Below are 21,691 nucleotides of genomic sequence, written 5' to 3'. Positions count from 1 at the left end.
CTGGTTTATTTTTGGCCACACTGCGGCATGTGGAACTTCCCCATCCAAGGATCGAACTTGTGCCCTCTGCAGTGGATGCATGGTTTCTTAACCACTGGACCACCCAGGGAAGTCCCTGTTTTATTCTTTAAGCCATTAAAAATAAAAGTGGACCTTTGCAAAGGATGGAGCGGGTGATGGCCCTGGGGCCGAGGTCATTGTGCCACTAGAAACTCAAGCACCAGGAGTGCCCTCAGCTCGGGCAGGGTCTCCAGTCTTGTCTCTCAGCTGTTGAGACAGACTTGAAGAGTCTGCACCACGTGTCGGTGTGTCCTGATGCTCCAACCACCAAATCAAGCCTCTGGACAAGGAAAGGTGCAAAAGGAAGTCAGGGCCAGGCTGCCCACGACAGCCTGGGCTGGGTCCCTCAGTGGCACCCATGAGCTCCCTCAGGATCTCTGAGACTGTCCTTTGGCCATCTTCCAGCTGTGGCATGGGACCCCCTGCCGTTTTGTGCCAGGGCAGCAAGGCTGAGCAAGCAGCCCCTTTCCTACCACTGCCAAGACTGCCCTACCCTTGGCTCAGTTGCCTCCTGGGACTTCCCTGCCCACCCACGGAACCCCATCACCAGCCCCAGGGAGTTTAGCTTAGAAGGAACCTCAGGCAGGTGGCAACGCTTCCATCTGGAATTGTTTAATGTGTCTACTTCTTACACGCATAATTATAAAAGAATAAGAATTGACAAAAATATTTTCTTTCCGTAATATGTAGAGGTGGTTTGTCTCTCTGGTGGGATCTTTTTTGTTGTTGGGTTTTCTTTTTTTTTTAAACCCGCCCCTGGCAGAACTCTTGGCGGGAGGGAAAGGAAGAGTAAGGATAACCCTGAGGTGGGGAGGGTTCCACTCCCAACCCTGGAAGCCCGGTCAGTGCGGGCCAGGCAGAAACGTGGGACCAGATGGCCTGGCTGGAGATGGGGCAGCAGCCGCTGGCCAGCAGAGCCCCAGCCGGTCACGTTTCAGAGCCTGCCTGAAAGCTGGGGGAGAGCCGGGCCGGAGGGCTGCCCACTCCCCTGTGCACTTGCGGTCTGCTGGGCACACGGCTCCTGTCTTGGGTGCTGGCTGGGGTGAACCCTGCGGCCAGTGGCAGACCCAGATTCTAGATTTAGGCACCCCTAGCTTTCTGTCTTTTAAATAATAAAGAAAAACGCCCCCCCCCCCAACACCCCACCAAAAAAAGAAATCACAAGAAGTGGGCGCAGGTGGGGAGGACAGGCAACCGCATGCTCCTGCACCGATGGCGGGGCCTGAGCCTAGCCCTGGCTACCCCACCCCGCCCCGGCCCGGGGGAGCGGCGCAAAGGCCAGGCTGCTCTGTATCTCCTCAGGCCTCCACGCCCAGTGGAGGTGAGGCTCCCAGACAATGGGGAGTGGAGGGATGGCTTGAGGAAGTGCTTTGTGGACGTTGGCCTCAGCGCTCCATCCTGGCAACCCTGAAGCAGCAGGCAGAAAACCCAGGAGCATGAACAAAAACGATCAAAGGCATGGGGGCGAAGGTGGTGGCTCCCGGGGCGGGCAGTCCCAGGGCGGGCCGGTGGGAGGAGGCGCGGTGCGGGGCCTGTGAGGCCACTCTGTCCCTCCTGCCCCCAGCGTGCGTGATGGCGGCTGTGGAGCCACTTGTGCTCTGACTGTGCAGGCCCCTCCCGAGGTGGCCCCGGGCTCAGAGGTGTTCCTGAAGAAAGTGCAGCAGTGTGACTTCATAGTGCTCACCGGACTCGGGGCAGCGGATGCTGTGTCTCTCGTTGGGGTAGATCTGGGTGGAAAGAGAAGGCAAGGCTGGTGGCACGGAGGACCCTGCACCCTGAACCTTGCCCTCTAAGTCTGGCTCCCAGCGTCTCCCCTCAGGGCCTTGGTCCCACCTTGCCACCCTGGGAAGAGATCTTGCTCTGGAACTGCGGGACCCAGGTTCAAATCCCTCCTCCACGGACAACTTGCTGGGCAAGTGATTCTGGGCAAGTGACAGCCTCCCCCCCATGAAAGCTGAGTGAAAAATTCAGACCTTGTAGGGTCTGTGTGGCCGGGCCAGCTAAGTAGATACGAAAGCACATATGAAAGCCTTGAGAAGCTATGCTGCTCCTCTGTCCCCTAAACCCAGGGAGCGTGAGGAACTCACATCCGCAGAGGGGCTGGGGCTTCAAATCATGGAGACGTTTGCTGCCCTCCACTTGAGCCACTGCATTTTACCAACAGGCCCCACTGGGGATTGGACACACCGAGGCTCCAAGAAGCCCTCGCTCTAGGAGGGCCTCCCCCCAGGCTTTGCCAAGTGCTTCCTGGGCCCTCTCAATAACCAAGGGGGGGACCATCCCCTGAGAGAAGTGGCAGTGTGCTGGTGACAGGGGCCACGCCCAAGGAATCACCCAGTTCCTGAGACCTGGCTGAGTGGAAGCAGGCTCTCAGGTGGATGGTGACGGCGAGGCAGGTCTTGCTTCTGGCCATGGAGTGAGGGTTCCTGGGGCAGGTGTGAAACCTGCTTCACACCCTAGGAATGCATCTAACTGCTCAGAGATCTTCCCTCCTCCACCCTTGCCTTCAGTATTCCATCCTGGATGAGTCACAAGTCTCATCATACTGTCCCCAGCTCAGAGGAATTGCCAGGCTGAGATCAAGACCTGGACTCCTGGGTCCTACTGCTCCCACAGCTTCACAGGTCCCACGCCTTCAGGGCCCGGGGCAGTGGCATGACCTGGGACAGACATCCACCCCTCTACACCACCCTGGGTCCTGGGTGCCGGGTCACTTCCTCTTCCTGGGTTGTGAGGGCAAGGAGAGGCTCATCTGGCTCCCCACTCTGCTCCCAACCCCCAGTCACGGGCCTGGTCTGCAGCAACAATGTGATGTGTGAATAAGTTTGGCCTGTCAGCCTCCAGGCCAAGTGATTCAGGGTGTCTGAAGCAGAAAGTGGGTGTGCCCCATCCCCCCTCTCCCACACCCCAAGGGAGCATCCTGTCTCACTTTCCACTTCCCCTGGGAGGCAGAGGCACAAGTCTCCAGGCCCCCAGGTGCCAAATGTTTTTCCTGAGAGCACTCATTTGACTCTCAACACCTCTCAGAGGCAGGGGTTATCAACCCCATTTCATAGATAAGGAGACCAGGCCCAAGGTTAAAGGACCTGCCACCTGTGGTCACTCAGGGAGAGAGGGGCTACCCCAACCAGGAGACTCAGGCCTTCAGGCTCAGAAGGGACACTTCAGGATCCACCCTGGCCCTGCCTGACTCCTCAACGCTGATGTGCAGCTGCTGCTGGCCTGTGTCAGGGGGCATGTAAGGTGGAGGGCAGAGTTGCTCCCAACAGCTCCTCACCCTGTGGGAGCCCCGCCGCCCTCCTGCCCTGCCTGGCCAGTGCATGCACAGGCATAGATCTTGAGGCCTGTCCCTCCTGCCCGGTGACCTTTAGTTTTTCCATCTGTTGAACGGCAACGTGTCCTCCCCTGACAGGACTGAGCACATGAAGGTGTCCAGGATGCAGAAAGACTGCATGGCGGCAGCAGGTAATCAGATCTGCCCTTCTTACCTCCAGCATCAGGCCTCCCGCAACCAACCCCCCCGACCCTCCCACCCCCCGACCCCGTCCCACCCCTGGAGTCCACCAGGCCTCTTGCTCCCCACTCCTGGCCCCTTTCCTGCCGGGACAACTGACTGGTGCATGTCCCACTGGCCCCATGGGCCTCTGTCTACATGGCTGCCTAAAAGATGACCAACCTTTCCTCACCCTTAGAAAAAAATACAGCCCTCCCCTGAGACCCACTCCCAAAGCCCGGCCCTTTACCGCAAAAGCCCCACCCTTACCACCGAAGCTCCGCCCTCTCATGAGGGTGCTCGCCTGAGACCCCGCCCTTACTGCTTAAGCCCCGCCCACCACTGGAGGCACTGCCCACCTGGCCACACTGGTCACAGGGCCCTGGTCCTCAGCTCTTCCGCTGGCTGCAACCACTTTGGTCTCTTGTCCCTGAGCTGCCCCCTTCCACTAATCTGTGTCTAGTGTCCTCCACAGCTGACCCCTAGGCCTAGCTGAGTCCCCATTCACTCATTAGCATCCTTAAAAGTCACCTCCTCAGGGAATTCCTCTCCGACCCCTGTTCAAGGTAAACCCCAACTCCCCCGCCCCCGCCTCATACTTTCTGGGTGGGGTTCCGAACTTCAAAGCAAGCTTCTTGGTTTAAAATAACGCATGTGCTCCTGCAGTAAGAGCGTGTGCTCCCCCAGTTCCCAGAGGTGGCCAGCAGAGGGCGGAGTGGACCGCGAGACATCTATTGAATGGACTCAGGGAGGAGCCAGGCAGTCAGATGTGAGGATGGGGGCAGGGACATGGGTTTCCTCCCACTGCCCCCTCCCCACCCACGCTGCTGCCCACCCTGCGAGCTCCTGGGAGGAGCCACTCACCTGGAGCTGGTAAGGCTTTCCTGCGCGGATCAGCTGGGAGACAAGGAAATTTGTATGGAAAAAGTGCACGTTCTCATCCAGGAAGCCGTGCAGGATGAGCAGGCGGTTGGGCCTGGAAGACAAGGTTGGGGTGAGGGTCTGGGGCCGAACCCCCTTCTCCCACCCTGCCCCATGGAAGTGAGGAGGCAGCAGCAGCAACTTGGCACCAGATGGTGGAGCAACTCAATGATCTGGTGTGACTGGCACGTCTGGGAGACGCCTGGCCAGGAGGGGAGGGTGTGGCCGGTGGTACCTGGAATGCCCTGAGGTCCCAGAAGCTTCTGAAATGTGCTAGACCTGCCCCACCCAACACCACCAGTGGCTACCAAGCACTTGACGTGTGGCATGGGTGGTGGATGATTCCTTTCGAAATTTTGACATAAAAATAGCTTACTGACGTGACACATGATCTAAAATTCACTCATTTTAAAGGGAACAATTCAGAGGCGTTTGGTGCATTCACAATGTCATGTAGCCATCACCTGGATCCTAAGTTACAGGACATTTCCATCACTCTGAAGCATACTCTATGCCCATGAGCAGTCACTCCCAGTCCCTCCCAGTCCCTGGCAACCACCAGGCTTCTCTTTTATTATTCCAGTGAACGGAGATGAATCCAAAAGTGAATGGAAATGGCTGCAGAGCTGTGGGTTCTGAGCTTGGCTGCACCATGGTGGCCCCTGGAGTCCAGGTCACCCTCTAGATTGAAGAGAATGGCCTTGCAGGGAGAGAGGCCAGGGCAGGGTCAGTCTGGGACAAGAACCTTGGCACTAAAGGTGGGGCCAGGGTGGACGTTCACCAAACACAAGGCACATCAGAAACGGCCACGCCATTTTCTTTCCGATGGGAAAATCAGAAACCAGTACCCAAAGCATACATGGAATATCAGAGCTGGGCCAACACACGTAGGTTTTACAACCACTGTGGACCTGGGTTCTGAGGCAGAACCCACAAGACAGGTGGTTAGGGTTCAAAACCGACTCACGGGGCCCACAGCAGGCCACGTGCTTAGGAGGTGAGGGGCACCAGGGTGTTCAAAGTAGTGTCACTCTAGAGCTTCCTCTCCATATTGCTGGGGGCAGGGCTGGGGGCTTCCCTCCCTCCTTGGTCCAAGAGAACCTGGGGGCCTGCTTCCTGTGAGGAGGATGGAGGAAGGGGAGGGGGCGCCGGCAGACAGAGAGACAGGTGTGGAAGCCACGCCCACCCGGCCCCAGGAGAACCCAGCTTCAGGAGGGCTGGCTTTGGTGACCCGGCAAGCGGGCAGCAGGGGGTCTTACTCATTGGGCAGCTTCTCCACGTGCAGGGCCACGGAACCCGCCTCATAGCCAAGCTGGTTGTTCTCTGGGACATCCATGTAGCGTTCTGTGTAGCCCGTGTCGTAGGCCATCCATACTGTGACCGGGGCGCCTGCGATGGCCACCTGGGGGCCACCGTGGGTGAAGGGGTGCAGGAGAAAGAGAGAGACACACACAGAGGTCACGTCCTGGGAGCCTGCGTTTGGGCTGTGGTCCCGGGGCCTCCCCGGAGGGCATGAGGAGCGGGCATGCACACGGGGGCTGGTGGGGAGGGGCCCTCCGCGTGTCTCCCCTGTGGGCCGTGCACTGTCGTGGGAGGGTGGGTGAGCTGGGCGAGCGCTCAGGCTGGACTTGGCCCCTCCCTGGGCCCACTGCCTTCCTGCCTCCTCCTCCTCATCGCCCTGGCAGCGCCGCCGGCCTGGGGGCCCCTCCCCCGACGCTCTCCACACCATGCCCCACCTCTGCCCGTCCGGGGCCGGGGTCCCGAGCTCAGCCTCCCACAGAGAGCTGCTGGCGGGGTTTTGTGCAGCCGGACGCCATCCTGGGGTCAGCAGTGGCGGGCAATGAGGAGGGGGGCTCGGCCCCGTGGGGCTGCTGCGGGGAGAAACAGCCACGTGGCAAGGCCCCTGCCGAGATGCCTCCCCCAGGGGGGCGGGCTCCAAGGGGCACGGGGGCGCTGGCAGACATGGGGGAGAAGGCGGGGTGGGACCCACCTTGAACACCTGGGGCTTGTGGATCAGCCCCATGAGCGAGAGGAAGCCTCCGTAGGACCAGCCGTGGATGGCCACACGGCTCAGGTCAATGAAGCCATACTTCTCGGCCACGAACTGCAAGCCCTCCACCTGGTCCTCGATTTCCACCTGGCCCTGGGGGATGAGGCCGGGTACCCCTCAGCGGCCTCCTCCCAGGCCCATGCCCCACTGTCTCCCTTCCCTCGCAGGGGGCCCTCTCTGGAAGTCACCCTCTCTCCAGGCCTTGTGCAAACCTCTTGGGGTGCTGGTCAGCTGGACCTGGCACCAACCCTGCCCTGCCATCTCCTGGCTGGCTCTGATAAAGTCTCATCCTCTCTCTGGGCCTCAGTTTCCCCATGCCCAAAATAAGGAGGTTAACATGAAGAGTACAGATTTTACAGTGGGTGTGAGGATGAAATGAAATGTGAGGTATCCTGTATTCAGAGGCCTGGTGTGTGCCAAGACTCAAAGAGCTGGTGTTATCACCACCGCCAGCACCACCACCTCCCTCCTCATCACCACCATTATCACCATCAAATGCCTCATCACCAGCATCAGCCCCACGACCATCAATATCCCCACCAGCCCCACCATCCTCACCACCACCACCACCACCACTTCCACAGCCGCCAGTGCCTATCTGGCCTAGCCCTCGGGGCTGCCTGCTGATTGGGCCTATACTGACATGCCTGGCTGCACCTGGGTCTTAGGCACCAGGCAGGGCATATGTATACCTCTCTCAGCAGAGTGGACATTCCTCTAGTTCCACAGGCCGCCCCACTCAGAACTGACACCCTGGCCAGGACTGCCCTTGAGGAAGGTGCTTCAGGGCCGGCCCCAAACCCCAGGTCCACCCCCCTCCACCACACAAGAAGGGAATGGGAAGAGACATTACCATCTGGTTTTTAAGAGCCCCTTCAAATCGAAGCCCTCGCTGACAGGAGCCCCTGCCGTCAATCACGACCACAGCGTAGCCCAGGGACGCCAGGGTGTTGAGCCTCAAGTACTTGATTCCTTTGAAGGAGTTGTTGACCAGCTGCACCTGTGGGGAAGGCAAAGCAGGTGTGAGTCTGAAGATGAGGCCTGCACTCTATCATGAAGACTGTGGGTGGCCCGGGAGAAGAAGGCCCCTGCCCCAGGTCCTCCCTGGGGTTACTCCCTTATTTCTTCAGCTACAGTTTCCTTCTTTTCTACCCCTCTATTATATCTAGAAACAGACACAGAAGCTGATGGGGAGGGTGGCAGGCTGGTGGTGCCGGGCGGTGTGTCCCCCAAGTAATGTGGCTTATGCTGGTCCTTACTTTGGCACAATTCATGTTTGGGGCCTCATCATCTTGAGTGGTGCCCTGCTGGCTGCAGGGTGTCGACAGCACCTCTGGCCTCTATCCACTAGATGCCAGGAGCACCCCCACCCCAGCTGTGATGACTACAAATGTCCCCAGATGTCACCAAGCGTCTTCTGGGGGACAGCCACCCCAGCTGAGAACCACTGTCTTAGATGCACCTGCTTGCCAACCTGCCTGCCTGGTCTGTCCCCTTCTCAGAGGGCTGGGCCCAGGGCTCCAAGCTGGTGACGAGGGGTAAGAGTGGGTCACTGCTGGGTGGGTGGCCCAGACACACAGACGGGGTTTAGGGGGGCTTCCCAGAGGGACAGGGAGTATCACCAGGTGAAGGGGGGAGGAGGCTGTGCAGTGAGGTCAGTGGGGATGGGCAGCAGCGCTAGGAGGGGCCCCGTGAGCCCTGGGTGGGTGGGGGGTATGGGGGAGGGGTGTGCCCACCTGTGGGCCTCCATACACAAAGAGGACAGTGGGGTGCTTCCTCCCTGGCTGCACGGAGTGGGGCTTGTAGATCATTCCGTAGAGCCGCACATCTGACCGCGTGTGGAAATGGAAGATTTCTGGAGGCACGTAATCCGGGGGGCAGCCTGTGGAGACAGAGTGGCTGTGGCTCCGAGGGTCAGGGTGAGCCAAGGCAGGCTCAAATCTGAGCGGGGCCCACGTCTGGCTGAACCCACACTCCCTCAAACCCAGAGGGTGGACCAGAAGCACCCCGTCTTCTGTGCTTCCTGGCAGTTATAACCAGAGTCTGCAGGCTGGAAGTGACCTGTACCCTGGGTGCCTGCTCGGGCCAGGCCATGGTCTGGACTGGGACCCTCTCCAGAGCCCCTAACACCAGCTCCTCTCCCCCGGAGATGACAGCAGCTCTGGGATCTGATTAAGGTCGGTTTTATGTCGGGGGGAGGGGTCTTCTGATTTTTATGCTTACCTCTGCTTTTGCAAAGCAACACTGGCTTTTCAGTCCAGTGGTGAAGAGAAGTCTTTTAAGTTTCTTTGAGTAAACAGGGTATCAATTTAAAAGGCAAATGAGTCAACAGTGATATAGGCCAGGGGTCCACAAGTGTTTACTGTAAAAGGCCAGGTAATATTTTTGGTTTTACATGCAAAAGAGACATTCTGTGTGCTGGGTTGTCACCACACTTGTCCCTCTGTATCCTCAGGGGACTGGATCCAGGGCAGCCCCCAGATACCAAAAGCCGCAGATCCTCAAGTCCCTCATATAACATGGCATACACACACCCTCCCGTGTGCTTTCAGTCACCTCTGAGTTACTTATTATACCTGATACAACACAAACACTGTTAACTAGCTGTAAACACAGTGTAAGTGCTACGTAAACGGCTGCCGTGCACAAGTCAGGTTTTGCCTTTTGGCATGCTCTGTGGCTGGGAACCTGTGGCCGTGGAGGGCTGTGTGCATTTGACTCTGCTGCGGCTGCCCAGAGAGGCCACAGATGAAGCCGAAGTGACTGAGCATGGCCAGGTGTGGCCAGAGGGCCAGCTTGTCCACTTCTCACAGAAGTGACCCACAAACACAGCCAGATTAGGCTTTGGGGGAAAACGGCGCCCCCATGTGCCTGCGTGCACATCCGGGGCGGGGCATCAGGACACCTGAGCCCCCTTCACGGCCCCTGTTCAGTGCTGGGTGGCACCTTGTCAGGCCCCTCTCTTCCCTCAGTTTCCTCATCTGTGAACCAGGGCCAAGTTCCAGGACTGGGCTGTCAGATGGAGAAGGCTGCTTATTTACTCTTGTTCTGGGTGCAGTGATGGTAACAAACTGCTTTCCAGCTCATTCAAAGTGTTGAAAGTATTAGTCGCTTGGTCATATCTGACTCTTTGTGACCCCATGGGCTATGGCCTGCCAGGCTCCTCTGTCCACGGAATTCTCCAGGCAAGAATACTGGAATGTATTGCCATTTCCTCCAGGGGATCTTCCCGACCCAAGGATTGAAACTGGGTCTCCTGCATTGCAGGCAGATTCTTTACTGTCTGAGCCACAGGAAAGTCTGTCAACACCCACAACCCCCAGGGATCTTATGTCCTGTGGTGTCCTAGAAATCTACAAGGGGCAGCCCTGTGCTCAGGGGAGGGAGGCCTTTTTAGTGAGTGATCCCCACGGCGGGGTGCTCTGCAGAGTGTTCAGTTTACAACTCGTGGGCTGCCACGGGGCCATTCAGTAGGTAATGAAACATTTCAGAGATGACCTGAACTGACTGGCCTTCGCTTCCGCAGCTGGAATTGGAACCTGGGGTCACCCGGGTGGAGGCCTTGCCGCCCTGGAGGCTCCTGGGTTAATTAACCAGCTGCCTCCCACTCTGAGGCCCCTAGCAACCGACCCCAGGCAGGGGCCATTTGCTCTGCACAGGTGCACTTGGCCCTGTGTAGGGGCCCCTCCGCCTGGCACAGCCGGCTCCGGCCCTTTGCATGTGCTCTCTCTGGGACAGCAGCACAGAAACTTGAGGCTGTCTCAGGGGCCCCACAGGACAGTGTGGGGCTGTGGTTACGCTCGATTGATTCTCGGGGCTCTGGGCCACTTGCTGCCTTGCGCTCACCCGCGTTATTCACCAGGGCTCGGGCGGCGATGCACGCGGTCAAGGTCCCAGGGGTCTGGGGTTACTCACTGGCTGCCTCCATCATGCTGGCCCAGAACCGGGGCTGCTTGTGCAGAGGGTCGTCGTCGCGGCCGCTGAGCTTGTAGACGTGCACGCAGGGTGGTGTACCCACGCTGCTATAGTGGCTGACGAACATGTCGAAGTTCTGCAGGAGGGATGGGGCGCTGAGACCGCGGGGTGCCTCCCATCACCCCCGCTGCGCTGGCACCTTCCCCCATCACCTCCACCTGTATCCGCTGCCTGCCGTCTACACCCCGTGTGGTGTGTTTGCCGTGTGACCCTGCTGTTACCACCACCCCTACCCTGAAAGGTTAGAGGAGCCTGTCCCCTGACCAGGGGGGTCCTGGGTGCTGACTGTGGGACCTGGGGGTGGGTTCAGACCCAGACCTGCCCATCTTGCTGGTCCTATAGCTGGCAGACTACACTGCCACTTGTCTGGGTCGAGGATGGCCCTGTGGTCATGTTCCAGATTGCTGCCTGATATTCTGGAATGTTCCAAGGGAGGGCACGTTGGGGAGGGGCCCACCTGGCTCATGGAGCAGCTGTGGGAGAAGCCAGGCGTGGTGAGGCGCACGATCTCGCCGGCTACCTCGTAGCTGACCACATAAAGGTGGTGCTCCAGGGGTGTGTCCTTCGTGCCTTGGAAGTACACCAGCTTCGTCTCCTCGTTGACCCAGATCTGCAGGTGGCATGGGGGCTCCTGGTGACATGGCCCCCGGGGCCTCCCTCCCCGCCCCCAGGGAGGGCTCAATGTTCTATGAACAGGGAAGACTGTTCTCCCAGAGCTGGCTTCAGCCCACCGGCTGGAGAGCTGTCTGGGAGTCTGTCCTGGATCCTGCAGGGAAGAAGCCCACTTCACTAGAGCTGGGCTAACCACATGTTCTCTGGTCCGACTTGGAATCAGAACTCCCAGTCTGGACAGCTCCTTCCAGGCGGGCCCAGAGCTGCTGGAGGGGGACTGAAGGCACAGTGTGGGGGGATACCGGGGCTGAGGGAGGGCCTGTCCTGGGCCCAGCAGCCCCCAGTCCTGGTCCCCAGTAGGGACAGCCCACCCTCTGACCCAAGTGCTCAGGGTTAAGAAGTGGTAACTCCCTGCTCCGCTATTTCCTGGAGGAAAAGCCCGTCAGACCTGGGTGTGGTTCTCAGGCAGTGACCTCAGGAGGAGGGGGAAAGAACCTCATTCTGGGGATGGAAGAGGCACTGCCTTGCTAGGCTGACCGTGCAGCACAGATGCTCTGAACAGGCCTTTATGCCCCTGGGGACTGCTCCCAAGGAGGGCACTGGAGGGGCAAATTCCAAATGAAGGCACAGCGATGCCCCAAGTGCTCTTCAGATGAGAGAGCTGATGATAGCTGGAATGTCCTGAAGACAGGCTGGCTCCACCCTTTACGGCACACCTCTCTGGGACCACAAGAAGTCATGCAACCCTACAAACCCTCTAAAATACTCATGTTCCTGTGCAAACAGGAAAGACCTACAGGGATTCCCCGCTGTGGTCACTTCTGAGGATGGAGGCAGGTCACGGGGGCCTGGGTGAGGATGGAAGGGGACCATATAGAGAAATTCTATTTTTACAGCAAATGCTGATATGTTGGTTGTTGTGTGCTCACTGGAAAATAAATGCAGGTTTTCTGAAAATGGAGGATGTCATTGGAAAATCCCAAACCACCATAGTTAAGTTGTGTGCTGGTTTTGCTACCAAGACTGTGAGAAGCTGTGTGGGCGGGAAGCAGAGTCTGCAAGGTGAGGGACCCACCCAGACCCGGTGCACAGGGGTGGAGCATGTAGCTGTGGGCAGGGACGGCACAGGGCATTCTTTCCTTTTCTCTTTCTTAAAATGTTGCTTTTTTTATTTTAAAGAAAATTTCTAGGTAAAAAGATAAGATTAAACTTTGACCATGGAGAAAGGTGTTTTTTTTTTTTTTCCAGCCGTGAGCACGGCATGGGAGATCTTAGTTCCCCTACCAGGGACTGAACCCAGGCCCTGGCAGACAGCACTGAGTCCTAACCACTGGACTACCAGCAAGTCCCCAGAGAAAGATTTTAATACTGTCCTGTGTGTCTGCCAGCTGCTAAAGGCCTTCAAAGTACTTTCAAGCAGGGTTCTCACCTGGGGCTGCTCTGAGCCCCCGGGCCATCTGACAGCCTCTGGACACATCTGTGGTCATCACAGCTAGGGTGGGGGCTAGGGTGGCTGCTCCACACCCACAGTGCCCACAGTTGGCCGGAGTGTCCACAGCACTGAGGGAGATACTGCTGTGGAGATGGGAGGGTTGGAGCTGTTTGAGGGCCCCATGTCGCAGCAAGGAAACCCAGGCTTAGTACCTGGCTGGCTGGGCCAAGCGAGGCCATGAGCCCAGAGGCGCCTCCAGCAAGACTCAAGCACAGCAGGGCCACCCAGTAGGCAACAGGTGTGGTCCACTGTCATGGGCACCGTGCCTACGTTACCCGGGCCCAAGGAGGTCACTTGTCTCCTGATCGAGTGTTTTCACACTGCTGTTTCCTACCATATACAGTTCACGTTTGTGTGCTAACCTGAGTGTGCCCCGGGTGGTCTCGCCTAGAATCGGGGCTGTCACGTCAGATGAGGTGCAGGTTGACACTGGAATGGATGCCCTCTCTGCCCCCTGCCCAGGGGTGCCCAGGCCCCTTCTCTTGGCAGCACACGGGCCACCCAGCTCTGGGCTTTAAAAAAGGTTGGCCTACATCTCCTCTTGGGCACTTGGGACAGTTTAGGTCTGTCTGAGTCTTCGGACCAGGACACCTTTATAAAAGCTGGGAGGGAGGGAAGGCTCCAGGACAATCTGATTAAGGGGTCTCTCTGTAAAATGAGAATTCTGCAGACCTGGCCCCCAGTGATGGATGCGGGGCAGTTCCACGGTGGGCCCCACCAGTGTCCACAGGTAGCTTCATGCAGCGGAAGGAGGCCAAGTGGACGCTCCTGGTGGCAGGGCAAATGGGCCAGGCCCCACCCACCAGGATCCAACAAAGGAAACACAGACAACCCTGCTTCCAGACCCAGGATCTCCTGCTGGTGGGAAGTGCAGCCCCCACGGCCCTCAGCTGCAGAGCAGGAGCGGGTGGCCAGGTCGGGGGCGTGGGGGTGGAGGAGCAGCCACAGGCTCTCAGGGTCTGGAGGGGTCAGGGCCATGTGTGCGTGTCTGTGCACGGGTATGTGTACAGGCGTGTGTGGAGACTCGGGTACCTTGGAGCCGTGCCTCGCCAAAACCTCCCACTCGCCGCTGGTCAGTGCGATCTCCTCCTTGATGGGGCATTTAAATTCATCTGGAAGGATAGGAAAAGAGGTGAAGGGGGCCCGGGGAAGCTGTGACGCAGACTCAAGGCACAAAATGGACTTGCGGCAAAGCCCAGGCAGCTGGGGGACAGGCAGGTGGACCGGCTGGGCCCCTGGCATGGGATGCAGGCCTGAGATCTGCATTTTTATCAAAAACATCCCATTTGGGGGACTTCCCTGGAGGCCCAGTGGTTATGACTCTGAGCTTCTCCTGCCTCCAAGCTTCCACTGCAGGCGGTGTAGATCTCATTCCTTGTCAGGGAACTATTAATAAGATTCCACATGCAGACTGGTAAAGCCAAAAACAAAAGGCACCCACTTTTAGAACCCTGTTGGCCAAACCACCTCCTTCCAGGTCTTGGACTTGTGACTGGTTAGGACAGGTTGGGAACCAGATCTTGACTAAACTCTGGGACTGACCAAAGGTTCAGTGGAGTTACAGTAGGTTTTTTTGTGTTTTGGGGGCTGGGTAGGTCTCTCTCTTTTTATATATTTATTTAGTTATTTTTGGTCGAGCTTGGTGTTTGTTGCTACACGTGGGCTCTCTCTAGTTGCAGTGAGCAGGCTTCTCATTGTGGTGGCCTCTTTTGTTAAGAAGTTTGGGCTCCAGGACACACAAGCTTAGCTGCTCCCCAGCATGTGGAATCCTCCTGACCCAGGGATCAAACCTGTGTCCCCTGCACTGGCAGGTGGATTCTCAACCACTAGACCACCAGAGAAGTCCTCGCTTTAGAGTTCTTATCAGGTAAATAACAATATGTAATGTTTCTTGCCATGTGTTTGAAATTTTATATTAAAAACAGTTTATGAGCAGTGGCTACAGATCTTTTCTCTTCTCTTGGGTCTGAAGCACACTGTCAACGTCTCCCTATGGAGGGGCAGATGTCCCCACAAAGATCCACAGGGCACACAGAACAGAGACCTGGGCTAAGCGACCATCACCAGAGGACTCGGGAGGGACAGACACTCCTCCGTCCCTCACTCACTGCAAGGTGGGTGCACCACTGCCTGCCCCCAAACCTTCCCCGATGCCCACACCGTTGGGCCCACATGGGGAGCCGAGTCGCACGAGCCTCCTCTGGGGCTGGCGGCCCTGCCAATGCACTGCTCCAGCTCTATAGCCTCTGTGCCACTCGTTACCAAGCCGCCCCCATGAGACCCCCAGCGGGCCTGGGTGATGGCACAGCCTGCTGGTCCCCCTGCCTTGCTCCAACTCACTCTGAGCTCCTAAACCTTCTAGGTTCAAGCCCGTGCTCCTCACGGCCTAGAAGGTCCCACCGACCACACCACGCCTTCCCTCCCTTACCCCCCACTACTCTGCTCCAGCCACACGGGCCTCCTCACTGTCCCTCCCCCACACCAGGCCCAGTCCTGCCCCCAGGCCTTTGCACCGGCTGTGCCCTCTGCCTAGAGCACTGTGTGGCCACCTCTGCCACAGGTCCCTGCCCTGTGTCACGTTATCCACTGATGTGCTCCGGGCCTCCTGGTGTCTTTCACCATCTCTGGATGTCTGCCACCATCTCTGGATGTCTGCCTGCCTCCCCTCTAGAGCAGAGCTGTCCACACTTGTCTCTTTCTACAGTGACCCTCCCTGCGGGCAGGGCAGGGCAGCTTCTCCTATAAAGGGTCAGATGGCACAGCCTTGGTACACAAAGGGCCTTGGCATGTCGGTGCTGGATGAACCCTGCTGCCAAAAGAAAGAAGTCATGCCTGTGATAGCCCTTCCAGACCAGGAACGGCGTTGGGAAAGGCCAGTCTCTTAATCACAAACACCCACTCCCTGTGGGGTGGGACCCGTGAACAAGCCACGCACTGAACCACTGGCTTGAACTACAGGCAAGAGCGGTGAGTATTAGTCCGGCTTGCTCACCTTCCCCAGGGCTGAAGGGCTGGGTCCAGTCGTAGCCGCGGGGCCGCAGGACAGCAGTGACTTTGTACAGGTGGCAGAAGCCAGTCTTGCACTCATTGGCGCGGATGAAGCAGAGCTCGTCTGCTCCCTCTGCTTGGGGGAAGGGGTAGAAGATGTCGTGAACCTGTCCGGGCAGAGAGAGGAGGTGTCATAAGTGGGGGTTGTGGCAGGAGCAGGTGGGGGGAACTCGGGCTATCTCTCTTTGAGAAAGGGGAGGCTCGGACAGTCTGGCCAGAGGGCAGTCCCTGCCAACCCTCCCTCCTGAGCTGGCTTCTCCACATTGAGGAGCTGGGGACCTGGGGGCGGGGACATGGGAAACCGGGTGCGGGAGGACAGGGCCCACACACCCCAGCTCTTACATTGATCCACACATCGGTGACCTCCTCATACACCACGTATGGCTGGACATCCCTGGGCACAGCCCTGGCGAAGGCCACCCGCTGCTCCTCGTTGTCGGTGGTAGGGATGAACAGGGCTGGGGGCAGGAGGACCAGCTGGAGGCGCTGCTGGGGCCGGTCCAGGAACATGGCCCAGGCACTGGAGGGTGAGGTGGAAGGACCAGAAACTCAGGGCCTGGTGCAGGCCAGCCGGGGCCTGGCACCCCCTGCCCATCCGTGTGCATGGTCGGAACGGCTCCTCCTCTGTCAGCTTCAGTGACACTCGAGCAAGTGGCTGTGCAGTACATAAAGCCTCCCTGGCTGGCAGGCATGCCCAGGAGGGGGATGGGGGTGCTGGGGAGGGGACTGGGGTGGGCGCTGACAAAACTACACGACCCGGCTATTCTGCAAACACCTTGCGTCACTGGTGAACTTGGGTGACTTCTGCCAAATCCTCAGCCCTTATCTGTCCTTTGTTTCATATCTTGCTCTAAGTGGACAGTTAGCTTAAATCTTTTTGCTGTTTCTTTTTTTTGTCGCAATGCACAGCATGCAGGATCTTAGTTCCCAGACCAGGGACTGAACCCTTGCCCTCTTGCAGTGAAAGTGTGAGTCCTAACCACTGGACCGCCAGGGAAGTCCCAACTTCAATGTATTGTGGACAGAGATCTGTTGGGGTCAGAGATGGAAAAGTTGACTCTCAACAGAAAGACAGACCAGATCCCTTCATCATGGGCCACTGTTCCTTTCTCAAATATTCAACCCTGCCCGTGTTGGGTGAGTGGCCACAGAGGTGTGGCCATGTGCCAATAAAGCTTTATCTCTGGACACTGAAATATGGATTTCCTATCATTTCCATGTGATGAAATACTCCTCTTTGGATCCCCGGCCCCTGCATCACTGGAAAACGGAAAAGTCATTCTTGTGAGCTGCATGGTGACGGGCAGCCAGCCAGGTCTGGCCCCCGGCTATGCTCTGGGGCTCTGGTGTAGTGTGTCTGCCCCAACCCAGGGCAGAAGTGACTGTGAGGGGTGTCTTGGACTCTGAGGGATGACACTCACTACTTGCCATCCTGGGTCCAGCCGGCCCTGGCAAGGTACTCGACCTTCGGGAAGAGCAAGCTGAATGGCTGCACCAGCTCCTTCTCCTGCGTGGACACGATCTAAAGGGGACAGACAGACGTGGGTTACCATCCGGCCTGGCCATGTGCTGCCACTGCTGTGAGGCGCTGTATCTCCCCAGAGCCACACACTGGAGCCCTAACTCCTGAGACCCAAGGAGGGGGCCTAACTTGGAAACGGGACAGTTGCAGATGTAATCAGTTAAGATGAGGTCATACTGGGGTGTGGGCACCCCAACCCACAGGATGAGCATCCTTATAATAGGGCGAGATGTGGACACAGGCGCCGCGCGTCCTGTCTTGTGACATGACGCACGGAGAAGGTGGCATCCCCAGGCCTCGGATAACCAGCGAGGAAACTGCCCTGTCGACACTTTGGTTTCAGACCTTCAGCCTCCAGAACAGGAGATGACAGGCTTTGGGGACTAAGGGCTCCCAGCGGTCTTTGCTATGACAGCCTGCTGACTGGAAACCAAGGGTTCTGGCATGGCTGTTGCTGAAGAGCCAGGTGGCCTTGGGCAAGACAAGCCTCTGGCCCCTGCGGCTTCCTGGAGGTGACACGGGGCTAGCGGGGCATCTCCTGGGGAGGGTGGATGGGACAGAGGCCAGCAGGGCCCAGCACATCCCACACCCAGGCCTGCCCCCAACCTCTGCATGCCCCAGCTGTGGGTTAGTGGGAAAAACCTCCCCAGCCATCTCAGGACCCTGCTCATCTGAGGGGGGTCCTGGAAGCATTTACAACAGCTGGTGGGGCTCGGCAAAGCCACTTAGCGCAGGTCCCTGGAGGATCCACCAGAACATTCTGGTCAGGAGTGGAGAAGGGGTTTGGTTGGGTCTGCTGCTGCTAAGTCGCTTCAGTCGTGTCCAACTCTGTGCAACCCCATAGACGGCACCCCACCAGGCTTCCCTGTCCCTGGGATTCTCCAGGCAAGAACATTGGAGTGGGTTGCCATTTCCTTCTCCATTGCATGAAAGTGAAAAGTGAAAGTGAAGTCACTCAGTCGTGTCCGACTCTTAGTGACCCCATGGACTGCAGCCTACCAGGCTCCTCTGTCCACGGGATTCTCCAGGCAAGAGTACTGGAGTGGGTTGCCATTGCCTTCTCCAAGGGCCTACTCGTGCTCAAACCAAAACCAACCCCTAGATCGTGAAAATAAGTGTAGTTTATCTCAGGCACTTTTCTGAAATGTTACACAAGAAGCCGTTCTGGCAAAATACAAAGGGGCTTCCAGGCTCACCAGCCTGCTTTGATCTCTGACATGAGGGGCATCCCCCCCGACATCCTCACATGAAGTTGGGCATCGCCCCCACCCTTCTCCCCATAGCCTCCTCTGCCATCCTGGCTATGGATCCTGAGGAGTGACTCCCTGGGTGATGAGGACCCCCATCTGTGAGGCTGATTAGGTGACAGAGAGAAGGATCTGCAACACTGATGCGTCTGCTGAAGTGACAGATGAACTGCCCAGAGGTGGGGGCAGGGATGCCCTTGGTCGAAGGTCAGGTCCCCCAGGTGACTGCACCCCCGCCCTTCTGGGCAGCCCAACCCCTGCAGGGCCTCCACTCGAAGCTCACTCACAGGGGTCCCCTCTCCGCACCTCGGGGCCACTCCCTGTCTGAGTTCCGGTTCAGGGTGATGGGGGGAAGGGTGCAGCCTGGAAGCCAGGGCTCCGGGTGGAGCCTCTTTGGGTTCAGTTGGCCAGAGAAGCACCTGCCCTGGAGTGGGGGTTGAGGGGCCACCTGATCTCCCAGCACAGACCCCGGCCTCCCCTCCTCATCTGGAGGCTTCTTCCAGGCGCCACACTTACCTTGCCCTGACTGTCGGTCTGGAACTCAGCCAGTTTCAAGGCGATCTTGGGGTTCTTGCTGCCTGCAGAAATGAAAGCAAGGTGGACCTGGCAGGTGGACCAAGAGAGCTGACAGCAGGTGATGGGGCGCTGGCTGGGGGTTGCAGGGGATGTTCCAAGACTGTGACCCAGCTGACATGGGGGGAGGGGAGGAAGACACCCACTGTCCAGAGGTCCTTCTGTGGGTTTGTCACCCTCTCTGGCACCCCCAGGCAGGACTGACTGTGAGCCTGGACCATGGTCCCAAAGGTGATGTGGCTACATCTTTCGTGTGTAAGAACAGAGATCAGGCCTGGGCTGGTCGGGGGTCATGGGGGGACATGAAATAGGAGGAAGATATCTCCCTACCTCGGGAGACCTTGAAAGCTGGGTGCAAGTACGGCACATGCCCCTAATAAAAGCCCCCATGACGCACAAACAGGGCCCTTATCTGGCGACAGCTGGTGCTCAGCAGTCAGGAGGCAGGCAGCCTATAGGCTGGGGCAGCCGACACAGGCTCTCCAGGGCGGGATTCAGTTCCTATGACACGTCTCAGCTTTGGCCCATGGCTCTAGCGCTCCAGCAGGTGATATTTTGGAGCTCCGCTTCCTCACCTTTCCAGCAATGGAAGGAAAAGACTGATCTCCCCATTCACACCAGGACCTAGGAGTTTCCCCAGGAAGGCTCTGCCTAGCACAGCCCACAGCCGGCAGGAACAAGTCTCTCGGAGGCTTCCACGGGGGCCCCAAAGATGCTAAACCTGGCCCGCATGAGTATTCTGTGTGGCTCACCAAGTTTGTTTTCATTTTTTAAAGTTGTGTGACTGTGCCTAGCATGGCAAGCAGGATCTTGGCTCTCCAACCAGGGATCGAACCTGCATCCCCTGCACTGGAAGGCAAAGTCTTAACCACCGGATGCCAGGCAAGTCCTGCTAAAAGTATTTTTAAATAATTTGAGACATGTTTAAGAATTGGTAGATTTCTGGGACTTGGTGGTTCAGTGGTTGAGACTCGGAGCTTCCAATGCAGGGGGTGCAGGATTGATCCCTGGTCAGGGGGCTAACATCCCACAAGCCTCTTGGCCCAAAACTGAAATATAAAACAGAAGCAATGTAATAAAAAAAAAAATTCAATGAAAACTTTAAAAATGGTCCACGTTAAAAAATATAAATTGGTAGATTTTGTGGGTGAGTCTGGATTTCTGGCTTCTCTTGAGACACGGGGCAAACTGTACTCTCACAAGGCAGTGAGTGTCCGATGCGCCCTCAGAGGGGCCACACCCTCTACTACCTCCCCAGGGCTCCTGTTGTCTCCTGGGCCCCAAGGCAGGACGCCAGTCACCACTGATGGTGGCGCTGGCCCGGCTGTTGTTCCCGAACCCAGCCTGCTTCTCCGGGTCTATCCCTGCCTGGGTCCTATGGGCCCATCCTAGTTGGTGTCTCACCGGGTTCCACAAGGCTTCAGACAGCTCCAAGCTGCCCTGACCTGTCCTGGGCCCTGACCTATCCCAGGCCCTCACCTGTCCGGGGGTACCGGTAGGAGTCCGTCTTCCTTTCCTCCAGCGCAGGGGAGGGCACGTGGATGATCTCCACCTCGGACTCGTCCACTTCCTCGTACAGGATCCGCAGCGTCTTGCAGCCTTCTGACCCTGGGAGGGAGCCGGGCCCCTGCTGAGGGTGCCAGGCATCCCTCCGCTGTCCCCGACTCCTGCCTACACAGGACTTTGCTCCACCACGGTGGGGCCAGGACACCCAAAGCTGCCAATGCTTCCACCTAGGACGTCCAGTCTTCAAGCTGTGACGTCCATGCTGCCCCATCTGTGGGACTTGGTCACATTCACCCAAGCAGACCAGCATTCGGGGCTGGGGCAAGAAAGGGTGCCGTGAACACTGTCACGAGAAGGAAGCGAGTAGCCAGGAGCTGCAAGTGGCATGGGGGCTGCCAGTGCCAAGGTCAAGGGATGGAGCCCATAGCCATTCCTTTCTCAGTTGCTGAGAAGGGTCCCCTCTGCATCTTATACCCTCATCTAACTTGCTAGGGTGGACCAACAACATCCACCAAATGTGGCTAAGCCCATTTGGCCTGCAGATGTCCACATGTGCTCTGTAGGGTGCTGGTTACAGCAAGCGGAGTGATGCCCCTGGGGTCCTGCACGCGGCGGACCCTTTCTGAGGGGTTCTGAGCTGCTGAGAATAGCAGAGTGAGAACCCTGACATCATCAAGGCCAGCGGGTGACAACAGGGGTCATTCTGTGTCCCCAAGGGACCTATCCCATGTCTGGAGACATCTGTAGTTGTCATGAAAACTCAGGAGACCACAGCCCCCAACAGAGAAGAAACCCACCTCCATGCCCACAGGGACAAGGGGAGAAGATCTCATTTTATAGACCATGAAATCGAAGGGTGGGACAGTCACCTGCTTCTGCCAGGCAGAGGCATAAGCAGAGTGACCTGACCCGACCCCGACTTCTGACCTGGAGCCCTTCTCCCTGGTGGGCCTCAGGCACACCAGGTGTTGCGGCGGTGAAAGACACTGGCCAGATGGAGGAGTGTGGACAGTGTCCTCCCCAGAAACATGCCGATCCCCGCCAGGTCTCAGGAGTGCCAGGAGCCTTCCCAACCCTGACAATCCAACCTCTGCCTGGGTGCTGGCTAGAGTGTACGGCACTGGTTTCTCCCCACTGCACAATTTTCAGGCCAAGCTTGTATTCACGGTTGGACCATGAAGTTTTCTTTGCA

The 21,691-nt window shown here is 57.9% G+C and overlaps 1 protein-coding gene across 7 annotated transcripts in view; it reads right to left on the bottom strand.

Annotated features, from left to right (window-relative positions):
* Nucleotides 1-651: 651 nt before the first annotated feature.
* DPP9 (dipeptidyl peptidase 9) overlaps nt 652-21,691 on the bottom strand; it is a 37,981-nt gene continuing 16,941 nt past the window's right edge. For 5 of the 7 annotated variants that reach the window (XM_052642730.1, XM_052642729.1, XM_052642733.1 and 2 more), the window contains 14 exons: nt 20,473-20,601; nt 18,937-18,998; nt 17,073-17,173; nt 15,994-16,171; nt 15,596-15,758; nt 13,636-13,715; nt 10,957-11,109; nt 10,440-10,575; nt 8,261-8,406; nt 7,378-7,524; nt 6,465-6,617; nt 5,734-5,876; nt 4,418-4,529; nt 652-1,787 (listed from right to left, as the gene is read on the bottom strand). In XM_052642730.1, coding sequence (XP_052498690.1) covers nt 1,695-1,787; nt 4,418-4,529; nt 5,734-5,876; nt 6,465-6,617; nt 7,378-7,524; nt 8,261-8,406; nt 10,440-10,575; nt 10,957-11,109; nt 13,636-13,715; nt 15,596-15,758; nt 15,994-16,171; nt 17,073-17,173; nt 18,937-18,998; nt 20,473-20,601 — 1,796 coding nt within the window. In that variant the 3' untranslated portion in view covers nt 652-1,694. Of the gene's footprint in view, nt 1,788-4,417; nt 4,530-5,733; nt 5,877-6,210; nt 6,346-6,464; nt 6,618-7,377; nt 7,525-8,260; nt 8,407-10,439; nt 10,576-10,956; nt 11,110-13,635; nt 13,716-15,595; nt 15,759-15,993; nt 16,172-17,072; nt 17,174-18,936; nt 18,999-20,472; nt 20,602-21,691 lie in introns of those variants that run through there. The other 2 variants (XM_052642734.1, XM_052642735.1) reach the window with 2 other exon arrangements.

This window comes from Budorcas taxicolor, chromosome 7, assembly GCF_023091745.1.
Source record: "Budorcas taxicolor isolate Tak-1 chromosome 7, Takin1.1, whole genome shotgun sequence".
Taxonomy (NCBI): Eukaryota; Metazoa; Chordata; class Mammalia; order Artiodactyla; family Bovidae; genus Budorcas; species Budorcas taxicolor.
Note: the sequence above shows the minus strand (reverse complement) of the source record. Positions and strands in the feature narration are given on the sequence as shown.